At 39.1% G+C, this 25,491-nt stretch overlaps 1 protein-coding gene across 2 annotated transcripts; it reads right to left on the reverse strand.

Annotated features, from left to right (window-relative positions):
- Positions 1-1,022: 1,022 nt before the first annotated feature.
- On the reverse strand, positions 1,023-24,461 carry mbtps1 (membrane-bound transcription factor peptidase, site 1). Of its 2 annotated transcripts, XM_022679700.2 has the most exons (24): positions 24,296-24,449; positions 21,996-22,189; positions 21,645-21,907; positions 17,113-17,370; positions 13,765-13,983; positions 13,224-13,334; positions 13,012-13,121; positions 12,349-12,465; positions 11,884-11,951; positions 11,031-11,133; positions 9,680-9,831; positions 6,904-7,065; positions 6,440-6,584; positions 5,807-5,995; positions 5,448-5,617; positions 5,244-5,359; positions 4,959-5,115; positions 4,562-4,686; positions 3,737-3,814; positions 3,468-3,608; positions 3,212-3,343; positions 2,273-2,399; positions 2,054-2,184; positions 1,023-1,810 (listed from the first exon to the last, which is right to left on the reverse strand). In XM_022679700.2, the coding sequence occupies exons 3-24, from the start codon at positions 21,868-21,870 to the stop codon at positions 1,584-1,586; spliced, it is 3,264 nt and encodes a 1,087-aa protein (XP_022535421.2). In that variant the 5' UTR covers positions 21,871-21,907; positions 21,996-22,189; positions 24,296-24,449; the 3' UTR covers positions 1,023-1,583. The 2 variants fall into 2 exon arrangements, with proteins under 2 accessions (XP_022535421.2, XP_022535422.2); XM_022679701.2 differs by having other exon boundaries at positions 21,645-22,189; positions 24,384-24,461.
- Positions 24,462-25,491: the final 1,030 nt, after the last annotated feature.

A 25,491-nucleotide genomic window follows, 5' to 3' on the forward strand; every position in this document is an offset into this window, starting at 1 on the left:
GGCTGCCTAACAGTCAGACAGAGTTGTCGCACAAGAGCATTTGTCCGTCCCCTATTAGTGGGATGCAACTTGCCAGGACAGGGACCTGTCAGAGGAAGAAAAGGCCCTTGACGCTGTGACGTTAGTGTGTATATATAGTGTGTTTATATATATATATAAAAGAGGGCCGACTTTGTCTCGTCAAATGCCGGAAGCTGTTAGCAAAATATAACTCATTTATAACGTGCAGAATGGACTCACCGGCCTCTCACTCAAACGCCAAGTCAGTCCGACAGCTCCATCCATCTTGTGTAGGAAGCAAACAGAAGAGAAAGCCATTCTGTCCATCACAGAGTCAGGCACTGCAACACACTGAAATTCTGGTGCCACACAAAGCTAGGAGAACTCTCAGCTGGTGATTTCAAATCTTTTACAAGCACATCCACATATAAAATACTTCCTTAAAACCATGTGGTTGGGGTAAAAAGGTTGTCATTTAAAGGAAAATGTCCAGTGGTACAATCTCAAAGCACATAAAAATAACTGATCATGCGAACTGAAATGCAATTAACAGGAATGGTCTGAGGTCAAGATACCTCAGTCGTGGTGCCCTGTTCTACTGTGCAGCAACATCTTGACAAATATGCTAAAATCTGTATCCTCTCTGAAAACTTCTGTTTTTTTTCTTAATTATTTTCTGTGTTTTTTCTGTATTTTTTTAAAGGAGTATCTGAACAACCCTGATCTGACAACACTTAACAAAAGTTTAACATCACTGCAGTTCCCCATTTAAAGTGTTGCTATTTAGGGGACTGTACCGGTAATCTCCTTTGCTTTATTTAAAAATAAGCCGTAATATAATTTAATAATAGAATTAATATGATTCTCACTCACTTGCACTAAACAAACATATAAATAGCTACTCTGAACAAACAGCTGTGGAAAAAAAAACATTTCTGACCACATTTTCAACAGAAAACCATAGAAAAAGTATTGTAAGTGTATCATAAGGGGAAAAAAAATAAGAGAGAGACTATAGGCACTTTAATGCAATAAAAAGGCTGAGACAAGTTGCTGCTTTATTATGGATGTGATATATTTTAACATACTGTTGATGATACCCCACCAACAAAGGTGAAAATCATGATTCTATTTACAAAATTATAAACATTAGCCCATTTTATAAAAACAAAAACAGGACACAGAAAGACCAATTGACGTAAATCCCAAATTTCGACCGGAGATACAAAAAACTGAAAGTTGTGGAAAAGTTCAAAAAGGTGGATGTTGAGAACGCTATGCCTTTTTGTGTACAGTTACTTTTTTTCTTGGTTGTTCAGTTTGACATAAAAACCTTGGGTCAAATAATCAATTGAGCTTCGTTAATAAATTAAAAAAAGTCCATGATTTTGGTCATTGGATTTAAAGGCTCTTCAGGAGAAAGGCTCTTTTTGTCCATAGGCAAACCCCGCAATTAGGGGTCTGGGCGGCAGTTTCAGTTTCATTAGGAGAGTGTGTCAGATGGCAGTTCTGTCTCCAACAAATGGCACACATACACGCCGTGTAAAAGTCCAGGCATGTTAAGGATTTGGTGTGAGGCAGTGTCACACAGTTGGGGTTTTGCCTGTGTGTAGGGTCATCTGCTGCTGCTGTTGCTGCTGCTGCTGCTGGAGGTAGAGTGGTCGCTTGATGCGAGGTTTTCTGCGCTTGGGTTTGCTCCTGGACTTGGTCAGCTGCACCACGAAGAAAGACAGCACGACCATAGCACCCAAGAAGGCAAACACAGGGATGGTCTGACCCACCTCTTGATTATAGCGACCTGGCATTATACCTGAGGGTGCATGCAAATACACAGATTAATGTAAAACATATCAATTTGCAATGTTTGACTTGCATCTATTGAGTTAAAAATGACTTAAAATAAAATCTTGTTGCATTAAAATACACTTCCTTTTGCTGAAAAGTTACTACCTCAGAAAAATATGGTTGAGCTTCATGGAGACAAAATACACATATAAATATTACACTTAACATAAGGGCGAAAGCACTGACGTCAGCAGTAAACCCAACTCACCTCCAGGAATGTCCCAGGCTCCACTCTCCCCCGGGGACAGGGGTCTCACCTGGGGCCGGTACGCCCTGACGTTGGGCAGCTCCACCTTGTCCATGTCCACAGACAGCAGCTTCTGATGCTTCCAAAGGTTACTGCAAAGAGAACAGTTAGATCAGTCATAGTCCGCCCGGTCTGTCAGGCCCTGCTGTTAGAGTGGTATAGATGCCATAGGTCACTGACCTGGGAGCCGTCTCATTGAGTGGCTGAGGTTTTGCCCAGGAGAGGTGAGGGCAGGCAGGCAGAGGGCGAGGCTTTGGGTCGCCCAGGTGAGCCTCTAGAACTTTGGAGTAGCGGTAGAGGTGATTTCCTGAAAATAAAAATAAAAATAAAAAAAATAAATAAATAAAAAGTTAATGGCCTCAAACTATCTACTCGCCATATTGTTGTTCTCTCGCTTTACTATATACATCTGTGTTTTATAGAAAACAAATCATAGTAATGCAACAAATATTAGAAGAAATATAAAACCATTATGGTTTATGGTGAGGGGCAAAATATGCCCCAGCTCACTCATTTTTTTTATCACGTTTTAATACACCCAAAGTTCATTTCACACCAGAGTTCTCCTTTAAGTCATGTGTTTAAGTGAAAATGCATCTGATCCAGCTGATTTGACTGGCCCTCCCTAAACTGCCACGAATAAGTGTGGGAAGAGGTTTGGGCTGCGTCCCTGTTCAGCTGCCGACATGAGTAACACCTCCACCATGAGTCAGCCTACTTCTCAAGCTAGGATAAGATATATTGGCTAAAACATATAAAGATTCACAGTATCTAGGAAGAAATATCAGCCTCAGAAAGATGTTTAAAATAGATTAACTGCTTTTTTAATGATATATTTATTCCACTCTAGTGGAACAGATGTGGCATCTGCCTAGAAACACAAACACTAAGATCAAACCACCACAGTGTTCAGTGAAAAACAGCAGGTAATTCAGCCGATTATTTTCTGAAGAGGGAGGAAAAAACAGCACATGCCTGATCTGGATAGAAATAAACCACAAAGGAGCCCCTTGTAAAAGAGAGAATTACCTCCCAAATTGGAGAACCCCTAAAAGTTTCCACTTAATTGTAGATATGACAATGGGAATCTCAAACTATATGTAGAAATAGTTGCCTCACCCTCTAGTCTTTCTGGCAAGGGCTTGTCAGTGCCTGTAGGAGGAGTCACTTTGTTCTGTGAGTGGAGAAGGCTGGGCGGAGTCACGCCATAGGATGTATACTGCAACAGGGCATCCAACAGCCAGAAACAGTCTACAAACACACAAATTCAAACACACAGAAAAGTAGAACAATTCAAGACCAATTCAGGTACAGTTCCATGATACAGACAGTAGTAGCAGAAGTAGTATTACTAGTAGTAGAAGACAATATCTACCTTTCTGTCTATGACTGTCGTCGATGCAGTTGGAGTCTCCATACAGTGCAATGCGTCCTCCACCCTCTGAGGGTGTCTGATAAAGTCCCAGCACAGGAACACTGTCCACCACTGCAGTTTCTTGCTTCAATACTTCTAGTCCTAAGCAGAAAACATGGTTAGGGTTGTCCATGTATGTCTAGATTTGTCACAGAAAAAGCAAAGACACATCTAATGACTGGTATCCATGGCAACAGTAGAGGTGTGCAGCAGGATTGTGTGTTGGTTACCTTGATCTTTTAAGGTTTGCGCGATAACAACCCCGTCCTCTGGAAAGCGTGCAATACTACAGCCTGAGGCGTAGTACACTAATGAGAGAAAGAGAATGTAGTGTTATACATTAAAATCCCTAAACACATTTTAGCACCCAGCTGAAACGGTACACATTTTTTACATCCAATAGCAGCTCCTTAAAGCCATATAACATTCAATTGATCTCTTTAAACTAATAACTTACTAAAATCCTGGATCTATAATAATAATTTAATATTAAGACAGTAATGCAGTAATTTTTACAGTCTGTCAGTCAGGCTGAAAATGTCATCAAGAACAAAATCTTAAGCTGTTCTACAAGAGCCCACAAAAACATTTTTCTAAAAGCCATAACGCTTATAATGTTGTATTAAAAATGTTTCTGTTACAGGGTTTCAGCCACATAACTGCCCATTGAAAATGAATATATCTTAGTACAATGTAAATATATTAAAGAACCCTAGTTGGGACATTTTGCTCTTAAGTCTCTGAATGAATCATCTTCATACTAAGCTACATAAGTCTGCTTTGTTCTTGCTGGAGTGTAACGAGACACGTACAGGTGTGATTGTTTGTGTGTAAACCAACAGGGTTTCAGAATGGTGTTTTTCACTATTTGTGATTTTCAGCAAACCTCTAAACTGTGCACTAATGAAAGCACTTAATGTATATGGAATAATAAATTCTGATGTCTAATTCTGTCTTGAACAAAGAAAAAAATAAAGTGTTCTTTTTAAATAGAAATTAATCACTCATTCTCAGTGTCATTATTTTATAACAGAGTATTAAGGGTGAAATCTTACTGTCGTGGTCTGCCATAGTGAAGTCTCCCTCATAAAGCCCATCACTAAAGGCCATCCCCCACACAGAGATGAGGTCATTCAGAGCTGGTATATTGGCGCCCCCTGTGTCCGGCATCCACCATTGCCTGTAAATAGAAGCATTCTTCTATAGCACAGGCTAGGTCATCTTTAAATACTCATTTCAGCACAGACTAAAGAGATTACCATTTATTGAATGATATAGTGATTCAGAGAAATTTTTCACAAGTTTATCAAAACACTGCAGAACTTGGTGGTAAGGCAAAGCAGGGCCACTCTGCTTTAATGCAGGACTAGCAACACACTGATCTGTGTCTCTTTATACTGAGAGGAAGACATGATTTATTTATTTATTTATTTTTTTTTAAATCAGTGATACCTTGTATTTTCATCGTAGAATTTGACCTTCCTCATGACTGAAGTGTTGTACCAGTCGCTGAAGATAATGAGTGACAGGCCATTATCTATGTCCCTGCGTAGCTTAGTGATCTCCTCAGGAAAGTACTCCTCCTCACTGTCCACCATCAACAGAGTCCCTGCATTTGAACACACAGAGGTTATTTTAATTAAAGAAAATTAAAGAAATAACACAAAAAAAAAAAAGTATTAGGAGAGTTAATAATGATTTCTAATTAACAGGGTGAGGTGCTATCATAACTCTTACCGTACTGACTGGCATCAAAACAAGTGATGGGTGAGCCTAGAACTTCCACAAAGTAGCCCATACTTCTGAGGTGCTGGTACATGTCTCTGAAGTTGGTATGGATATGATCTCCATTCCTTTAGAAGCAGGAGCGTATAAAAAAAAAACAAGAAATAGTAAATAAAATAATAATGATGAATAATAATAATAAAGACATTAAATTACCAGTCGAGTGGGTCGTTTTTCATCCGCAGGTTGTCTCGAGGAAAGTAACCCGGTGGGTAGCGCAGGTTGTGGTACTGGTCCCATAACACCCTCTTACTACGAGGAGGTGTGGGAATGATCTTCACCTTCACTGGGAGCTTCACTGTGGAGGTCATTTCTCCAACTGATGACTACATGAACCCAAAAACACAAAGACACAAAAGAGACTATAACTGCTGTTGAGCATTATGAAACATCTAAACAGTACAAACAAGTTTATTATGCAGTTTTAGGTACTGAAACACTGCTTAATATTAACTATTTCACCAACATTAAGAAGGCAGGTTTATTTCTGGAAGTGGCTCCAGAAAATTACTTACGTCATTCTCTGCAGGTGAGGCCACAGTGAGCATCACATGACCCTGAGCAATTCCCTCCCAGGATGCTGCTTTTTTGGCCACAGATATGGAGACAGCTAGGTAGCCAGCCCAGGGCCACAGCACAGGTGAGTAGGACACGGCCACGTCTATATGATCCCCATTCTGAGGCAGATAGGGCTGCCAGATTGGCTAATAAAGAAAAATATGTGCAGTTGATTAGACAAGCAAAGCAGAGGAGCTTTTATTAAGCTAAAAATAATACAATTATAAGATAGAATCATAGCTTTATTTAAAATAAAATCTCTAAAGATCTGATAAATATGAATATTCCAGAATAATTCTTATTAATTTGGTATCACACTGTTTTACTGTAATAGTGGCTTCCATAATGGTTGTGACAAATACATGTTTTGGACATTGTTCCTTACAATCAGACCAAATAGATGTGATAAATGTACACATTTCAGACTTTAACACATCATAGAAGGCAATACCACGCACAGTGGTGAGCAAAGCAGGTTGTAATGATTATGAGAAGTGATGCCTGGCTCGACTGGTTCATGGGGAAAAACAAGCAACTTGTGTATATATATTTTAGTATGACATTATTACAAATAATCAAGAAATGTTTACCTTGTCCACAATCCTGCCAGTCACACCCATGCCATTCAGGATGGTGACATTGACTATGGTTGGCATGCCACCGTAGTAGATGGGCTGGGAACAGTAGGGCCACATGTAGGGGCACTCCGTCAGGTCAATGTAGCTGGGACTGAGACTGTAGTAAAAAGCCATTAGACAGAGAGTCAGACAGAGAGACGGTAAAGGGCACTCTGAGGGCTGAGAAAATGAAGATCTTTTGCTTCATTGAGTTGGAATATGGGTTTAATGATCTTGAGTCAACCAGGGATACAGAGTGCATTGACGTGATTAAAAAGCATGCTGGAACGATGGTTCAGACACTCTGAGTGAGCACTAATGGGTTGGATACTGTGCATGAATAACAAATTGCGTTGCTATGTTACCTGAATAGAATGCAGGGGCAAGGAACAGCATGCTTAAATTACTTAAAATGAGTGTGTCTGCACATATCTTACCTGGCTTGGGGTCGGTAGCTGTTGAGGATCTGATAGGCTCTCAGCAGGTCCAGTTTGCCATGGCCCTGCTCGAACATGTTGACTCCAGGCAGCCTGCGTGCTGATGCAATCAAAGCCTGCTTCATACTGGCTGGATTTACCAGTTCCCTGTTTAACACCGTACTGAAAAAAAGACAGAGAGAAACAAATTGAAAAGAAAAAGAATTAGAGGCGATTTGAGGTTCTCCTTATAACAAGGAATCTGCAAGTATTATATATATATATATATATATATATATATATATATATATATATATATATATATATATATATATATATATATTACTCCGAGCAAAAAATGATCCCGTCAACCGGCAAAACATGAAACTTCAGCAATCATGAATGAAGTTATGGAGTTATTCATCAGGAAGCCGGAAAATAAAAAAAGGAAGGAAGGATCCACACACATATCCTGCAGGTCTGTGCAGAATTCATAATGTATACGGAACATTGTAAATGTCATGGTACAGCATACTACTTTCTGTTCCATGACATATGGCATGCTAGTGTAATTTCATCATGGTGAAACGGAAATGCATACAAATTGGATCAGAATCCCACTCAAGTAATTAACATTAATGAAAATGGTGCCCTCTGAAAAATGTTTGATTCTGCTTAGTTCAGTTTGCAGTTAAATCAGTATGCTAGCCTGCAGATATGTTTGTGGCATCCCAAAACCTTTGGGAGATTTAAGACAATTTAAGACTTTTTAAGGATCTTCAGATACCCTGTGTTAAATACAATCAGGTGCATCACTGTTTAAGTAGAAAACAAGTGGCAGCTAAAGAAAGGGCTATGACACATACTCACTGTCTAGCAGTAAAGATGGACAGGTGGGCAGGGGTCAAGCACCTCTTACAGCCCAGAAATGAGATTAAGAAAGAAAAGGGACGTGTAGGGTTTAAAGCCATCAAGCTACTGCAGCCCCATTTCATTCTAAGGGGCGACCTACATAGAGAAAGGGCAGGGAGAGACAGAAGGAAATGGATAGACTACAGGATCCATGCCAGCTCTCTCCCTAAGGCAGAAGAGATTGATTCTGTTAATTCACTCTGTCCTTGTTCTTTTTGACTTCAGCGCCGCAAAGGAAATCTATCGATGATGTATTGGTCTCGCTGGAGCCTGGGGGAACAAATGCGGGCACCATATGCTTAGAGACAAACCACCTGCATCCATCCTGAACACTTGTGACCATTTTATCAGGGTCTCTCTGCAGCATCAGAGCTGCTATTGTTTGTTAAGGCTTTTCTCTGTTAAATTAACTAAGAGAGACTGATAATAAGCCCTGTTCAGAAACTTTACAACTTTAACCTTTTGTCCTTGCTTTATTTCCATTGTTCTGCTTTTTTATCACACATTATATTACAGTATTATTTTTGACTTTGTTATTACAGGGGTGCTGCAAGTACTGTGAATACCCCCCTCCAATTTCTGCTAGGGAGGATTTTCTTGCATTCTAGCTCTGCCCACAAGGATTTCCCTACCAAAGCCCCAAAACAGGCTATGTTATGCTACTAGGTGTTATTGAATGAAGGGATTGCACTGGATAAATTAATTATTTCTAAAGTAAGACTCCCAATACTGACAATACAGGGCGTAAATACACAATACAGGCAGAGTATTATGAAGACCTTGTGTTTTTTTACACACACTGTCCATTTTATCCACAGAGCAAGTGTTATTTGAGCAGTGGATTATTCTCAGCACTGCAGTGACACAGACATGCTGGTGGTGTTAGCAGAAGGGCTGCTGGAGTGTCCTGTGGGCAGCGTCCTGAACACTAGAGGATGAAAAACACAAACTGTGCAGCAACAGATGAGCTTTTGACTCTGATTTTACATCTACAACAAGAACCAACTAGGTAGGAGTGTCTAGTGGAGTGGACAGTATGTGGACACGTGTTTAAAAACTCCAGCAGCAACACTGTGTCCGATCCACCACTGCAGTGACACTACAACAATGTCAGTGTCATTGCAGTGATGAGAATGACCCACTACTGAAACAATACCTGCTCTGTGGTGGTTCTCTGGGGTCCTGGCCTTTAAAGAACAGGGTGAAATGAGGATAATAAAGCATAAAGAGGAAAGAAGAAGGACTACAATCTAATTATAAAACTACAATGTGTTCCTATATGCTTAATGAAGCTGGCTAAACAGGCAGAGTGTGAAAACAATGATGTTGTAATAATCTGACTTGACTGTATATTCAAAAATTAAAGGCTTGATGAACTGATTTGATCTAAAAGGTGTGTGTGCAAAAGAGTGCTGCACATGAAATGACAAAAACTGATCGTAGTTGGTCCACCTTCAGTGTCAAGTACAAAAAATATTTGCCTAACATTTTCATCTCTGAATTATAAATGCAAAAATCTAACTAACAAACTGCTAATTAAAACAGAGACCCTAGTCTTTCAAGCTACATGTGTAGGCATGCCCTGAGCACTCTGAGCAGTTATCTCCAGACACTGCCTGCAATGCAGTCTGGCTTTAAGGCCATTACAGAAGGCAGCGCATGGGAAGGGTGGGCTAGAACAGCCATAACAGCCCTCCTCTTCAAGCCTCATTTCCTCTCTCCAGCATCACATTTCACCACCCTTCCATTTGCTATCTCTTTCTTTCCAAAAACTGCGGATTTGAAAGCAAATGTTTTGGAAACAGCATGTGGATTTAAAACAGCTTGTGTGGATCAAAAGAAAGGGCTAAGAGGGAAGCCTTTTATTTGTGTTGGCGAATACTACCTGGCAAGCAACGTGACTGCGCCAGCCACCACGGGGGAGGCAACGCTGGTGCCGGACAGAGAGCGGCATCCCTCTTTCATCCCAGAGCCGCGGACACCAGAGCCATATGTCACAATATCAGGCTTTACCCTGCCATAGCCACCCGGTAGCTCCTGAGAGAGGGAGAGAGAGATTAATTACACATTTTAACTGCAAGGAGTGGAAAACACACTTCATATGAACTGAGATAAAATAACCACAGAAATTTACAAATTGTGGGATTTGGGCAAGACAAAACCTCTCAAGTTTTTAAACATAAAAAAATATTTTCTGCAAAGTACACATTTAGTAAGCTTAATAAAAACATTAATACATTCATAATTAAAGAAGTGATTTGAGATCTATTTTTCCAATAAAGCCAATAGAAACTGAAGATTAGTCTTATGAAGATCTTTCCAAAGTCTAATACATGTCTGCTGCAATTACTGGGAGCATTTTGGCAATTTATGATGAGTGTTGTATAATATTCCTGTTTAGTTTTTCACATTTAAACTTTGCTTAAGGCTTCAGAAAACACCCAAATTTAATATAAAAAATAGAAATATATCAAAACATGTTTCCAGGGGCTTCTGCTGCATCTTCAAAGCTCTCCTCACTCTCCTCAGTTTGGTATTATTTCATTGTTATCATCCAAGTACTGGTTTAGTAAATCAGTCCTGAATGATGTTAAATCAGGTCGGCTGGTGAACCCAGTCTTTTTCAACATGAGGAATTCCTGTTACTTTCCACTGTATTTATGTTTAACTACATCTTTTCTAATGTGATATGGTGTTTTAACCATGTGTCTGTTTTAATTCTGAGATAAATGTGTTTTAAATAATGTGCATAGGTGACTAGAACCAAAAGTACCATATATTAAAAAAGTGTTTTATCCCATCCAGATATATTCAAAACTGAATAACCTATAACTTATATACATTTTGTTTGTTGCCTGAGGGAAAAACTATACAAACTAACAAAAATCTCTCAATGAAAATTCCTAAACTGAGCTTATACTTCCACTGTAGACAACATTACTCTACACAAGTTCATCCAAGGGTACAAGCACAAAGTAGGCTTCCATTCCTGTTCCCAGACATGGGAGGTCTCCAAAGAGTGCTTTAAAGTGTAAGCAAATGTCAGACTACACTCTGTGCACCCTAGGCTGGGGTGAATAGGCTGAAACAGAGGCTCTACAGTTCAGACATTAAGCAGGATATGTCTGCCCTTCCTAGGTTATCTCAAATTCTGCAGGCTTGTACTAACAGGGCCCCTCCACACAATACTAGCTGACAGACAGAGTTCATAGACATTACTATGAAACAAGATATACCCATGTTGTCATGCCCCGGGAGGAGAACCTTGCGATGTTGTCCTCAAAATCAATCCCTCCAACCCCAATCACATCCATCTGATCGGCTGGATTGTTCAGAGTGCTGTAACACATACACACACACACAAATATACACACACTTAATACTTGGCATCAAAGTTTTCCTACAACAGATATAGCCCAGCAGTGTTTCCTCTGTTTGAAACACATTTTGGCTGGAAACTACAGTTCTGGCAGTGCTTTTTATACAATGCTGCAGGAAGCCACCAAACGGCAGATTCAAGTTCATTTTCTTTTTAACATAAATTAAATTATATAATAAGTTCAATATTATTTATCATGCTTGGTAGCAGTTTACTGAGCTTACTACTGTTTTGCAAACTCTCTTTTTTCCAGCTGAAAGATACCAGCTGTACAGGGCATGGAGAGTATTGTTAGCATAAGTAACTTAGCATTCAGGCTTTCTGTGGTCTTGACAAAGCTTTAATTTGAAGTAATTCTGTTAAAATGGTGTATTGTGGAGAACTGAGGAATCTAAAAAGGGCCTGGAGATTGTCCCTCTACATGCAGCACCTGTGTGTGACAGGCTTTATGTTAAATTGTGAAATGTCCTTTAACTTAACATTAGCTAGTTTACTCCACATATCTTTCAGCTCTCCTCTGTTCCTCCCATATCTTTCAAAATAAAAGCTCACAGCAAAGTCTTGTAATTGCATAATTTTATGTTGTTTCATGAATTCGGAAGCAGCAATGGCACTAACTGTGCTGCAATGTGCCACTGCTGCAAAATGTATGTAGTAGAAACACTGCTTAATGAGTTAATGCGCATCATCACACTTGTTAAGCCACTTACCCATACAGAGGGCCATCATTTCCAATGGCAGACACCATGATCACCCTGTTTGCTGTAAGCTCCCAAACCTGCAGTAAAGCAGAACCAGAACAGGGTTAATGCTTATTCACTGCTTAATACAGTGGCACTGCTTGTCTAAGAATCAATGTTTATTTTATTCTGATTGACCTTCGATGTCCTAATCTGTTTTGACTGAACTTTATCTTTGGAGCCACTCTTGTCTAACAGCCTTGCTCCTTCAGTAAGTACTATCATGTAAGTGATGTTTTCCTTTATGTTTATAGTCTCTCGAGTCTATTGATTAAATTCTTGCTGGGATGTTAAAATGCTGCTGTGAGACCAAACTGAAATTTTATTTCACATTTATATCACAAACATGCAAGTGGCCGAGACCGTTTTTTTTTTTTAACACATCACACTTTTCGGTTCGATGAAGGCTGCACTACTAAGAGGAGATTAATGTACCTTATCCACAAACGGATGGTCCATGAAGTCCGGCCCTCCAATGCTGAGATTCAAGACATCAATTTTCTTCAGAATGGCATAGTTAAATGCATCCAGGAACCACGATGTGTAGGACACCTGACAGAAATGTTTAGTCAGTGTGATGTATGAGCTTGTGTTTGATATAGATTTATACCCAGCTCCTTTCCAGCCTCCCTTCAGGAAGCCTTTCGGATTTGTAATGATAAGGCTATGATGTCTCCATCTCTGCCCATTATAGGTGCACACTTTCCTGTGGGGTATTATAGGACTGATGGTTGGTGCTGGATATGTTTAACTAATATGTAGAGCTACCAAATGTTCTGCTTACACAATACATTTTAACTGCATTAATTTTAGTTGGCAACAAAAAATATATTTTGAGAACAGTTACAGTTTGAAACATACATTATACAGAATATACTGTCTATGTACTAAGGAACACCATGTACTCTTACTGGGTAGTGCCTCCTTTAGAAAATAAAGAAAAAAAACACCTTTGATGGAAAACTGAAAAACTTGTAAAAATTTTTATTGAACTGCATCTGTCCAATATAAAATAAATCAATGATGCCAATTTTATTGACTGGTAATTATACATCCATACTAAATACATACATTTATGTAAGTAGTGCATGTGTGTACCTGATTATTTGTGAATACTCTGAAGATGTGCAGCTCAGAGTCTGGAGCAAAGCCCTGGCACTCCCTCATGCTTGCTATGACCCCAGCCACAAACGTGCCATGGCCTAAGCCTGGAGAGATACATCAAAGACAGACAAAACAGTTGTTCCTGTAACGTTTTCACACAGACACTTCAAGCCATTCCTAAAATTTAATTTTAACAGGAGTTTTACCATCATCCAGTGTTTTCTCATTGGTCCAGTTGGTCCTCTCTTTAACATTTTTAAAGTGTGGGTGCTTCTCACTTAGTCCAGTGTCAAAAACGGCCACTTTCACACCTGAGCCTGTGGAGAAGCCAGAAAGGATTACAAAATAATCTCTGTATAATGCCGCTTACTGACTATACTGACTCTTCATGCGAACTCATGTTACCTCTAAAATGTTACCTTTGTTGAAAAAGATAAAACCTACCTACTGTACTGTCAATGGATCATTTCTATTGGTACATTAAATCATGAAATCTGATATAATTACATAATGCCAATAAGTGAAAATACTGTTTTTTTTTTTATCCAATTGCAACAATTCACTGTGACAGTAAACAAAACTTGTTACCCATTTTCTATCACCACCACCAAAAATTAATAGAAATGTGCTTTATCCAATGCTGTATTTAGGTCTTTGTGATTTGTTTGCACCATCTGCTGTGTTGTGAAAAAGGGGGGATGTCCAAACTGACCCAAATTAAAATGTTCACTGCTTGTCTTCACTCACCAGTGTGACCCATCTGCCAGAGCACGTCAGCTTGTAGAATCTGCGCTACATGGCGGGGAATGGCTCTGAGCAAGCGGCGACTGGAATGGCGGCCTGTGGCGTGCCAGAAGCCTGAACTCAGAGAGAGACTGGTCCTCCTCAATGGCCGAGACGACTGCCATGACTGCCACTTTTGCACCCAGCGTGTGTCGTTACAGGAGGAGCTGGTCTCACCACCCACTAAAGGTTAAGTTAAGAGATATAGAAAGGAAAAAAAAAACAGAAAAAATTAGTAAAATTATTATATATTTTTTGTATATATATTTTCTATATATACAGACATCTTCGTTCTTCTCTTCATTTACAGACCACAAAACATTTTATGCCTACTCAAAAGCTTCAGCATGATTGAATAATAGGCCCACCTCCACCTATATACCTTCGTCCAATCAATCAAACCTCAGCATTTTTAATCCAATTTACTATTCACATTCACCTTTCCTCCTCAATTACCCAGAGTTCTGTGCCATCATCCAAAAGGAAAGGTGCAAGGCAAAACAACAAATCACCTCTTATTACAATCAGTGCTAAAAGGTTAAACACTGAATTAAACAGGGATGATTGGAGAAAGGCTTGCTTGATAATAAACAAGGTAGATTTACCAACCCAGGCGTTTGCTGCAACACCGCAATCAAAGCATGCCACTATAATCATCTCCCCAACAATAAATGGAAGCCCATGGCAAATTAGCATTCTCCCTGCCAGTTTTACTGAATACAGGCAGCGTAAATGATTGGCTAATAGATGCGTGACTAGCTGCTGCTCTCAAAACTCTTTCTAAGTAGCTCCTAGTGCCACTGCAGAGCAGGCAGACAATAGCAATCCAACCTTGAGGCTTAAGTTCATGTTTATGCAAAAGCAGGCGAGCTGAGTGGGAAAGTGCTCTTTTTATGCCACATTTTAATCCAGTATAGAGTGCGAGAGTGGGCATCAAGCGAGTCCAAATTGCCATGCTAATCATCTCGAGCGGCACTGACGAGACTGGCAGCTTCTCTACTCGAGCACTGCTCGCTGATTTTGAGCAGACGTGCCCTGAGGAGAGCCCTCCATAAACTCTAATTGTATTAAATTTGAGTCTCCCACGCTCGCTCTCACAAAGTCGACCCTGCTGCAGTTTAATGATAATTACTGTTCCTCCTGTGTTCATCAGATGATGACCAGAGGACCTGATGAAGGCCACTTAATTGTTTCTGTAGCATGGTCCTACAGAAGCAGCATGACTAGCTGCTATTAGCTACAGAATATCAAGGATTATGCACTGTGATAATGAGAGTGGGGAGTGTTAGTGCTTAATGAAGACTGATAGATTAGAGTCCAGCACAGTTTGCAGGTTTCCTTGCTGTGACAGAGCTACTGAACCTGACAATTAAATGGCAAGTTGAATCAGGAGTGCTTGAGAAGAAAAAGCACAATCTTGCATTAAGGCATAGGATAAAATAAAGAGTGGTTTCTTCAAGTACCGTAACTGGTTTTAAGTGTCTGTGTCCATTCTCCAATAGCATTTTATCATGGCATAGTACCTACAGTACCCTACCTGGAACCTGCTTTCTTTTCTACAACCACAACCCATTTCATAGAATCTCTTGCTGGATACTTTTGTTGGCCACTAATCCAAGTGCCTTTACTACGTGTCAACACATGGAGACGCATATTAGTAGTACTGCTAGACTGGCAATAGCCAATCAGAAAAAATCCAGTCAATGGCATCTGTTGGGCAGAGTCCTGAGTAGCATCCAGTAGGCATGACTAGAAGATAACAGATGACTGATAACTAACTGATGAAGGACGAGAAGATGAAAAGTCCAGCAGTACTGTACCAGTGCAAAACACACCAAGAAACCACCACCAACGGTGTGACTGCAATGCTAAAAATGACCCAACACCCTAATAATAACTGCTCTGTGGTGGTCCTGACCATTAAATAACCAGGTGAAAGGAGGAAAAGAAAGTATGCAGAGCAACAGAACGATAGAAGTACAAAGTGCTCCTATATGTTCAGTTCTCTAAAGTAACTGTACAGGCACTTTAGAGAACTATATCATACTGATAAAATGAATTATGTCCTCATTAATAATGTATTTAAAAATCCCCCATTTTTAAATTGTGGTTTAAAAATGGCGAATTTAACATTCCCAAATCTGTAACATTCAAACACCACCCAAAGACCAATGGTTTCCAATAAACTAGCAGACTTCTCCACCCCAGTTTTAAATGCGCCCTGGTTTGAACGTGGGTGTGAAGACTGTGGGGTTGATTTGTAGGTAGGAACTGGTGGACAGATAAACACAGTGTTAGAAGTCTTTTCACAGTGGCTACAGTCTGACATGTTAGTGTGACTTCAGCCTGGGTGTGGGGAGGAGAGCATGTAGGGCAGAGACACAGCATTCTTTCTCTGCCGACTCCTCTGGGGGCCATTTCCTCTCTAACTCAAGCCACACAAACAGTCAATGTTCAGTGTTCCGCCCCCTGCTGCTCTCCCTGGGGTGAAACAGTGGGTTCTACTTCCCTTACCTAGAGCCATTAACAGCTGCTGCATTCAGCTCAGATTAATAACTTAGAAACAACTAAAGTGTTTACATGTGCTGAAGTGTGTATGCGCATGTGTGGCCCGTAAGCTAAAGATAATGGCAGGATTTCAATCTGATCGCTTGATGTTCTGCATGTTTGCCAAGTTCATTTCCACTGACATACAAATAAAGCGCAAAAGTATGGTATGGTATTGCAGTATGTATTAATTGATCATAAATTGTTCCTATAGAGGAGAGCCTGGGAACGCCTGCACTTTGACGTTGCGAGAGGCTGAACACAGTTGTTTTTAAAGGTGTTAGAAGAGCAAGTGCTCTTTGAAGAGCTCTGCCTTTAGGAGGTTCTTGAAGGTAGTAAGGGGTGCTCCTGCTTTGGTAGCATAGGTAGGAACCAGGGAGGAGAACAGTCTGGATTTCTTTGTGTGAATGAATGTTTGGCAAACACTAGGCAGTGTTCACTGCAGGAGGGCAGCAGATGGGGGGTGACATGACATTAGTTAGCCCAGTGTTTAACAGCTAGACAGAGGGGCAGTTTTCCAAACAAGGATTACGCCTAGTCTCAGAATACATAGAATTTTGAATTAAAAATGTTAATAAATGAAAAACAAAATTTGTAAAATAAGATTATGATAAACAATGAGGTTAAGACTGGGCCCACATTAAATATACTGTGCAGACCAGCCCACCACACGTTAGACTGAAGTATGGTTTGCAACAGGATGACGGACACAGTAAGGACCTAAGGCAATACAAACAAAATGTTCTACATAGAGGTTCCACCCACCACTGAGCAGTTTGAGTGTGCGGAAGACCTTGCGCTGGGGTGTGACCCTCTTGATATAAGGGTGGTCCTGCAGTGTGAGTAGGCTGTTGCGAGCATTCTGCCGGATCTGCACCACCTCAAAGTCACTTGGATAGTCACTTGCTGGGTTCTCTCGCTGCACGATGCGCCAGTTCGCCACCTCAGCACTTCGCAGGGCACTGCTGATGAAATGACTGCGGGCTTTGCTTGTGAAGTAGCCATTAAATGCTACAATATACTCTGGAGCAAAGACAGAAGAGAAGACAGAACTTAAACACAGCAGATTTTTACTACACAGATTTCAACATATTGATGTAACAACCTGAAAAAATTGTTATTGGAAACACACAGTTGTGAATTTTACAACTGTCCAAACCAATGTAAGCTATGCACAGAGTATCATAACCTAAAAAATTGAGGTTACAAAACAAAGCCTTTTCACAAGGGGCCAAAAAAACAGAGATAAAATGTCAGCTCATATTTCATCCTATTCTGCACTGCATAAACAAGCTCTGCACACAAACTGTAACAAACCCAACTGTTAGCAACTGAGCTGGTATGACTGGGTGAGTTGGGAGAAACACCCAGTTCCTCCCTCAACCAGCTTTATGCAATTCATTATGCTGTACTCCTCAGAAGAGGTGATTTCAGACCGTTTTGGCAAAGCAGCTTTATTCACAGCTCTAGTTAAGGGTTCAGGAACAGATTGGCCCCAGCAGCTCAGACCATAGAAAGATTCCTTTGTACAGAAACAAGTTGGCAAGAGAAAGGCAATGAAAGAAGAAAAAACAAATGGTACTCTGGACTATGGGCAGGGTCGCATTTGAAGAAACCTGGAATCTATTTTCTTTGTTCGGGGAAATAAAGTAACATTCCTTAAGTTTAAAACAATGAGAGAACAACAGAGAAGTAGTTTTAAACTTTTAAAATAAAGTAACAAGATCAAGACAGGAAGAGGTCAATCTACATTTTTGCATAAATGTTTATTGGCATGGAATGAGATATGTTACAGCTATGAAAGCATTGTGATTGCATTTTTTATGCCACATTTAACCACATTAAGGAATACAATTTAAATTGGGAAACACTGTGTACGTAGTGTGTGATTAATTTTACATTTGACCAAATTTACGATAAATCAACATTACGAACACTGTGTTTGGTTTGTTTATAAGCCTTTGTTTCATCTAATCAAACTAAGTGCACCAGAAATAGTTTTTATGAATGTTTGTTCAAAAGGCAACATTCACACTTACTCTACAATCTAAGTGAACAATCGTACCAGGGTTATTTTAATCGAACCAAAGCGGACGAATATTAACACATCCTTATTGGCCTTCGAGGAAATCTGGGCTGCTGCTCAGAATTATTTAGTACTTGACTGATTTTATTACAGATCAATAAGAGTAAAGTTATTTTAAAAAGAATGCACAGTTTATTGCCCATTATACTTCAATTATGTTCAAATGCACAGTTTATTGCCCATTATACTTCAATTATGTTCAAATCTTTAATATACACTATAGTGATAATATCATTTATCTTTATATAAAACATACAATTTGTCGGTAAGACCTGTTTTATGTTTGTGTTTGCTTACGTCCTGCCGCATGAAGAATGTGTGTTCCTTGAGAAGGTCAAAGTGATTCAGATAAGAAGTGTTTACACCCATCTTAAACTGTCGTATCAGACATGATGGCACAGACTTTTGTAAGGGAACTGTGTGTAAGGGAAGGATAGCTCTGTGAAGATTAGTTCAATTGTTTGCTTTGAAGTTAAGCAAATATGAACTCACCAATTTATAGCTTTTCTGTGCACTGAAAAAACATGCACACTGCATATTGTACATAGAATGTGGATACAAGAAACAATGTTCCCAATAATAAACAGAAATACAAAGGCTACATACAAAGGCAGTACACAACAGTGGCTAAATCTAACAGTTGCCTTTGTGTCACTCCTATAGCATGCCAGCAATTTCTGGGATGGCCATTCATGAGCATACATATGTAACGCAAATTATTCAGATTATTACATTTTTTTAATTGGTATCAATATTCAGAAATGGGTCTAGGTTCTTATGGGTTAACGGATGTTAAAGAATGTTATTCCCAAATTGCTGATTTTATTTGTCAGCTTTTCAGATTTCAATCTTTTATACAGAGAAATAAAACAAGAGGCTTGCTACAAAACCTTAACCTCTTCCCACCATTAACAAAGTCCGATAATGTCCTTCTGAAAGTGGAGGAAGTGTGAATGAATAAAACATTGGGGTTTGGCACAAAGACTACATTCACAGACCAGTAATCAGGTCACTATAAATACCATGTTATGTGCTGGCCCCATGCAAACACACACACTGTCGAGGACAACATAAGACTTCAGATGGGTTCTAAGACTTGTACACACTTGGCGTGAGGCCAACAAACACTCACACCATCAGCTGGAGATTAGGTGCAGCCAATGAATGGACAGTGCCTGGAGACCCCCCAATACAGTAAATTAGCAAGCAATTTTCAGTGGTCAGCAATTTATGGGTCTTTCTCACAAATACAAAGGAGACAGAGTCCTTTGGTCTGATATAAAGGACAAACATTACCAGGCATCATTTTTATTTGTGCCATAAAATATTATTAGAATCCCTCAGATACACACAAGGCTAATTGGTGTCTTATCATGCTTATATTAGGTTCAGTGTTTCCTACAAGAAACAAAATGTTCTTTCTAATATCTCAGAACAAAACACATGATTGCTATGGTTATGAACTGGCAAAATCATATATGACCTATAAATATTCAATACATTGCAATGGGAAGCTGTAAGCAACACTATATTTCACATCTTAGGAAATCATAATCATAAAGAAAAGTTTTAATGCAATTGACAATACAACACTGCTACAACAAGACTCACACAACAGGTTAAAATGGCCCAAATCTGATTCGATATTTACTTTAGGCTGTTCACACAATCTTTTTAATGTAACCCATATCAGACATCTGTCTGAACAGTTTGTGCTTTGTAAGTGGTACACATGCATGACAGAGCAATGCTTCACATTAAGTTTCACTTCAATCCTTGTCAGAATCTCAAGAGCTTTAAGAGTTCAGACTGCACCTGCAGAATCCGTTCCGGCTCTCTGATAAGGACGTGTTATATTGTGTATATATGTGTATATTTTTCACATCTGCAGCCGCGATGTGTAGCCACATTTGGCCAATTTTTTAGGAAAACCACATGGCTGTGACAAAGCCTTCTAAATTTATTTCAAGAAACAGATTAGTCCAAATATATTTGGAGGTCTGTTATCTATTTTTTTTATTACTTAAGTCCTCAAATCACTGTGGCAGTTTATTTTATGGTCTCCTTACGATTACTTTTTATTCTGCTTACAGCCTTGTTTTTTCTGTTTGACATATATGTTGCATGAATTCTGATCTGGCCATTTAAACAGCATTGCTAGATTTGATTATTTAAACCAGAAACTACAGTAGAGACACCCCAATGGCTAAAACCAACCCCCATCTATGTGCGTCAACATACTTGGACAATCATTCTGATCCTGAATTCTTATTTTGATACTTTGCTGAGTACAGCAGGCTTAATTTTAACAAGGTTTGTGTATTCAACACTGCCTGTTCTACAGTCCTCTTTTGTAGAAATGGGGGTTTTGTTCCCAAATAAGTGAAATATGCTTCTGTTTTAAATCTGTCTTAAATCTGGAATTTTTACTGCAAAAAAGTACATTTTTGTACTTTGTGGACCACTGCATTAACTGAGGTCTATACAAAACCAAAATATAGGCTGTAAATGAAACAATTGTAGCAGAGCCTTTTAGTCCATACAAAGCATGATTTAAAAAAAAAAAAGATGTTATGACTACTAGAATGTGACAAGACAAAGCAAAACAAAAAAAGACTAAGGAGTAGATTATGCTGCACACCGGTGCCACACAGCATGTTTTGATTGTGTGACCACAGGATGAACCTTCTTTAAACGCAGACCCAACACACATACACACACAGAGTATCTTTAACCAAGCTGCAAATTCTAATTCCAAGTCCTAAATTTTGTCTAAGCCTGCTATACAGAGACATGCCCTAGGATAGAAGTAGGTAAACCGATTCCTCAAGAAATCGCTTGGACATGAAAAGCCCTTTATACGTTATGAGGTGATATCTTGTGAGCAAAGATGAAGACTGGCCAGCAAGGCTTATGGCAAGGGCATTTGATGATTTTGATATCGATTCCAAAATCGATTCATTTAGGGATATGTTTGTTACAATTACAGGTTTTGTTTGGATGTGATTTTTCAGAGAACATTTAAACTACCTTTATTAAGAATATTAGTTAGTACTTGAAGGAACAATTCTGATCATTTAAATAAAAATTGATTTGAATTGAAAAATATTACCCCTACAACTAGGTTAACCTGCACAGACAGAGAAGAGTCCATTGTGAGTATCTGTTACAATACACAGACAACATACAAAAAATAGGTGACTCTACTTACCATGCTCCACTACTTTAGAAGAGAAGTCCACTTTCAGTGAGAGCTGAGAGCAGTTGGAGCTCAAGAACCCCTCTGTGGTAGAAGAGGAGGTGGATGAGGATGAGCTAGAAGTCTTTTCCTCCTCTTCAGAGCCTGCCAGTGGTAAGCGCCCCACAAGCAGGGCCACAAACAGGAAGAGGCAGACTGGTGCCATGGTGCCTGCAGTCTGGTTCAGTTCATAGCCCATCCAACTGAGTCTAATAGTGTCTATGCTTCATAAATCACTGCATAAACATAGCACAAAATAAGCAAAGGTGACTTAACCGTCTTCAGATGAAAAAGTTGGTGAAGCCTGAGTAACACATGGCTTACATTTTCATTTCTTTCTACGTTTTCTCTCCATTTTTGGGTTCCAGCCGAGGTGGTCAGTCACATGGCACAAGAAGAATGATGAGGGCCATTGTTCCACACACACAGATAACACTACAGCAGCAGGTAAGAAGGGAAGTTCATCCAATGGTCAGGTCCAAAACAGCTGGATAAATCTTCTTCTTGATTTTAATAACCTATCAAAAGCAAAACAAAAAAAAGTCATTTATAGTATTCAGTAAATCCACTGCTTCTTCAAAGAACCCTGACAACTAATTTTACCATAAATACTTAAGTGTATATGATCCTTTCATGAGGATTGTAATAAAGCCCAAAACCCTGGTTAATCACATGCTTATATCTTGGTCAGCAAAATGCAGATCTGTGGTTCCTGACAAAACCCACAACAAAACACTATAATGCGAGAAAAGAAATCTAGCTGTGCCCATTAGACTACAAAAACAAAATATGAGAGTTAAATTTCAGCCAAGCCTCTCCACCAACCATAAAGACTACCTCTGCTAGTCCAATGCTAAATACCCCCTTTAAGAGGTAAATTTTGCAGAAAAGCTGCCTTGCAGGTTTGAGGAGGGGGGTCAACTTCTCAACTTACCCCAGGCTATTCTGTTCATTTACACCTTGAAAAAAATGGAAAAGATCCAGTCTGAGTCAGTGTACATCGTTATTCAAGGCTGTTAGAGCCTACCTCACATCTTGGAATTAAAGACAGCCCAAAATGTGCACAGCAGATGGGCCATCAATCCAGACCTACGACTGAACCTCTTTATCTAACTAGCTGGTCTGTGAAAGGCAAATGCAGACTAGACAGAGAGTGCTTACTCGTGTCAATAAGAGAGCCACACCATCTCAGAAGTTCACAAACCAAATCTTTAACAGCAGCAGACGTGCTTTCTAGATCTGTTGTTTTTTTGCGTGAATTGTCCTGGATTTAGTGTCTAGGTTGATTACGTCTCCTGGCTTATGCGTTTAAGGTTCAGATCATTCTAAAGACATGAAAATTCTTCATATCATTCAAATGAACTTTATACACTTCACATAATATACTTAGACAGTATAAATCAGCTAACATTTTACTAAGAGAAAGTAGATCTGGAATTCAATATCATTGTTTCTTCTTAAAAGCTAAATAGGCTATAAACTAAAAGTATATTGCATCTTGGCATGTTCTCCTCCACAAGTCTTGCACACTGCTTTTGGATAACTTTATGCCACTCCTGGTACAAAAAATCTAACAGTTCAGCTTGGTTTGATGGCTTGTGATCATCCTACTTCCTCTTGATTATATTCCAGAGGTTTTTAATTTGGTAAAATCAAAGAAACTCAGAAGTGGTCTTTTTTCCAGAGCGCTATATATATATATATATATATATATATATATATATATATATATATATATATATATATATATATATATATATATATATATTTGAAATGAGAGTTTCTACAAGAAAAGAACTTGAAATGAGAGTTTCTACAAGAAAAGAACTTGAACTTGTACCGCTTGTTCCAATTTCAGGATAAACCCAATATACAAAGGTGTTGTGACTAAAGATTGCTTCATTAGCTAACCTAACCCTAGCTAGCTCATATAGTCTGCATAGACAGGACTGGACATGTTTTTTTCAGCCACGAAAAAGAGTCAGTTTAACTGCTGAAACCTTTATTAACGAACTATTGTTATTGTTTTTATACCGAACTGATGTGTTAGAGGCGAGATAGCTAACTAGTTAACTAGCTAAGTAGCTAGCTGCACTGACATGTCTAAGGTTTAGTTATCTGTTAAGCTAGTTACGCTAATCAGCTTCCAACAACATAAATAAAACAATGCTTAAACAAATTAGATAACGTTAGCTGGATTATAGGGGAATTGCTTAAACGTAGCTGGACAATTAACGTTAAACACTTTTTGTAAGGCTGTCTAAATGTAGTTAAAGCAGACAATATTAGCTAGGTAACGTATGCAGCTAAGTTAACTCTAGCTACCAACTAACGTTAGTTGGTAGCATAACAAATGATAACCTACATAGCAGCATTATATAGCTAGCTTGGAAGCTAGTTTAGCTATTTAGCTACAGCTATTCAATAGTGCCAATTGTTCGTTTTGGTGCTAGCTTTGCAGCTGGATAATGTAGCTAGGCTAGCTGAATCTCACAGCTAAACAGACCCACGCGAGAGAGCCTGTGCTCCTATTGGAGCTACAGCCTCGCTGCGAGCAGCTGAGTCTGAACCCACGGGTCCAGGGTGATACTCAGCTACAGCAGCAGAAACACGCTCATACTCACTCTTACACTCTCCCCGACACACAGAGGAAGAATATAACCGCCTCCTGAAAACCTCAATACCCGCTGACACACACACACAACTACTCACACACTCTACTGGAGATTAGCTGCTAGATTTAGCTGTTATGCTAAACTAGCAAATCGTCCGTGTAACCTGAGAACCAGAAAGTAACCAATCAGCGTTAGATACGCAGAGTAAACGCTGTGAGTGACACTACGGTCAGCCAATGGGATTTGAGAGAGGAACGTGGGCGGAGCGTACAGGCAGCTCCGCTCACAAAGAGCTGTGTAGTACATTAAGCACCGCAGAGACCCACACTGAGAGAGAGAGAGAGAGAGAGACAAAGAAAGAAAGATGCACAAAAAGAAAGATAGAGACAGAGTACAGAATGAAAGAGAGAAATAGACAGTGATTAACAGAAAGAAGGAAAGAAAGAGAGAGAAAGATAAACGGAAAGAAGGAAATAAAGAAAAAGAGAGACAGATAAAGAAATAAAAATACAAAGAAAGAAAAAGAAAAAGAAATAAAGAATGAGAGAAAGAAAGAAACAAACAGAAGTATGGAAAGAAAGAAATAAAGGGAGAGAAACAGAGATAGAGAAAGTAAAGATAGAGAAGATAGAGAAAGATACAAAGAAAGAAAGAGAAAGAAGGAAAGAAAAAAGAGAAAGAAAGAAAGATAAAAAGAGAGACCAAGAAAGAAAGATAAACAGAAGGAATAAACAAAAGAGAGAGAAAGAGACAAAGAAGGATAAACATAAAGAAGGAAAAAAGAGAAAGACACAAAGGAAGAAAGAAAGAAAGATACAAAATACAACACATTAATACACAACAGCCAAGAATACATACAAGAATGTATACAGTTATACACATATCACTATAAACTATAAAAAGTAAATGTAAAAAAAAATGCATATAATTAAAAGGATAAAAATTGCAGTGCAATGATGAATAAAAAAATGTGCAAGAGATGCAGGTATCAGCATATAATGAGAATAGTGATTAAAAATGTGCATATGACAGTGAGAATACTGAATAAACAATAAACATATGCATATATAGGTATTTAGTAAAGTCTAGTGTCCAGGAGTGCAGGATGTACAGTAAAGTATCAATAGTGCAGATAAATAAATAAATGACTTAAACATATGAGATTCAGCCATACTCCAGACTGATTTTCTATATGTATGTACATT

The sequence above is a fragment of the Astyanax mexicanus genome, chromosome 9 (assembly GCF_023375975.1).
Source record: "Astyanax mexicanus isolate ESR-SI-001 chromosome 9, AstMex3_surface, whole genome shotgun sequence".
NCBI lineage: Eukaryota > Metazoa > Chordata > Actinopteri > Characiformes > Acestrorhamphidae > Astyanax > Astyanax mexicanus.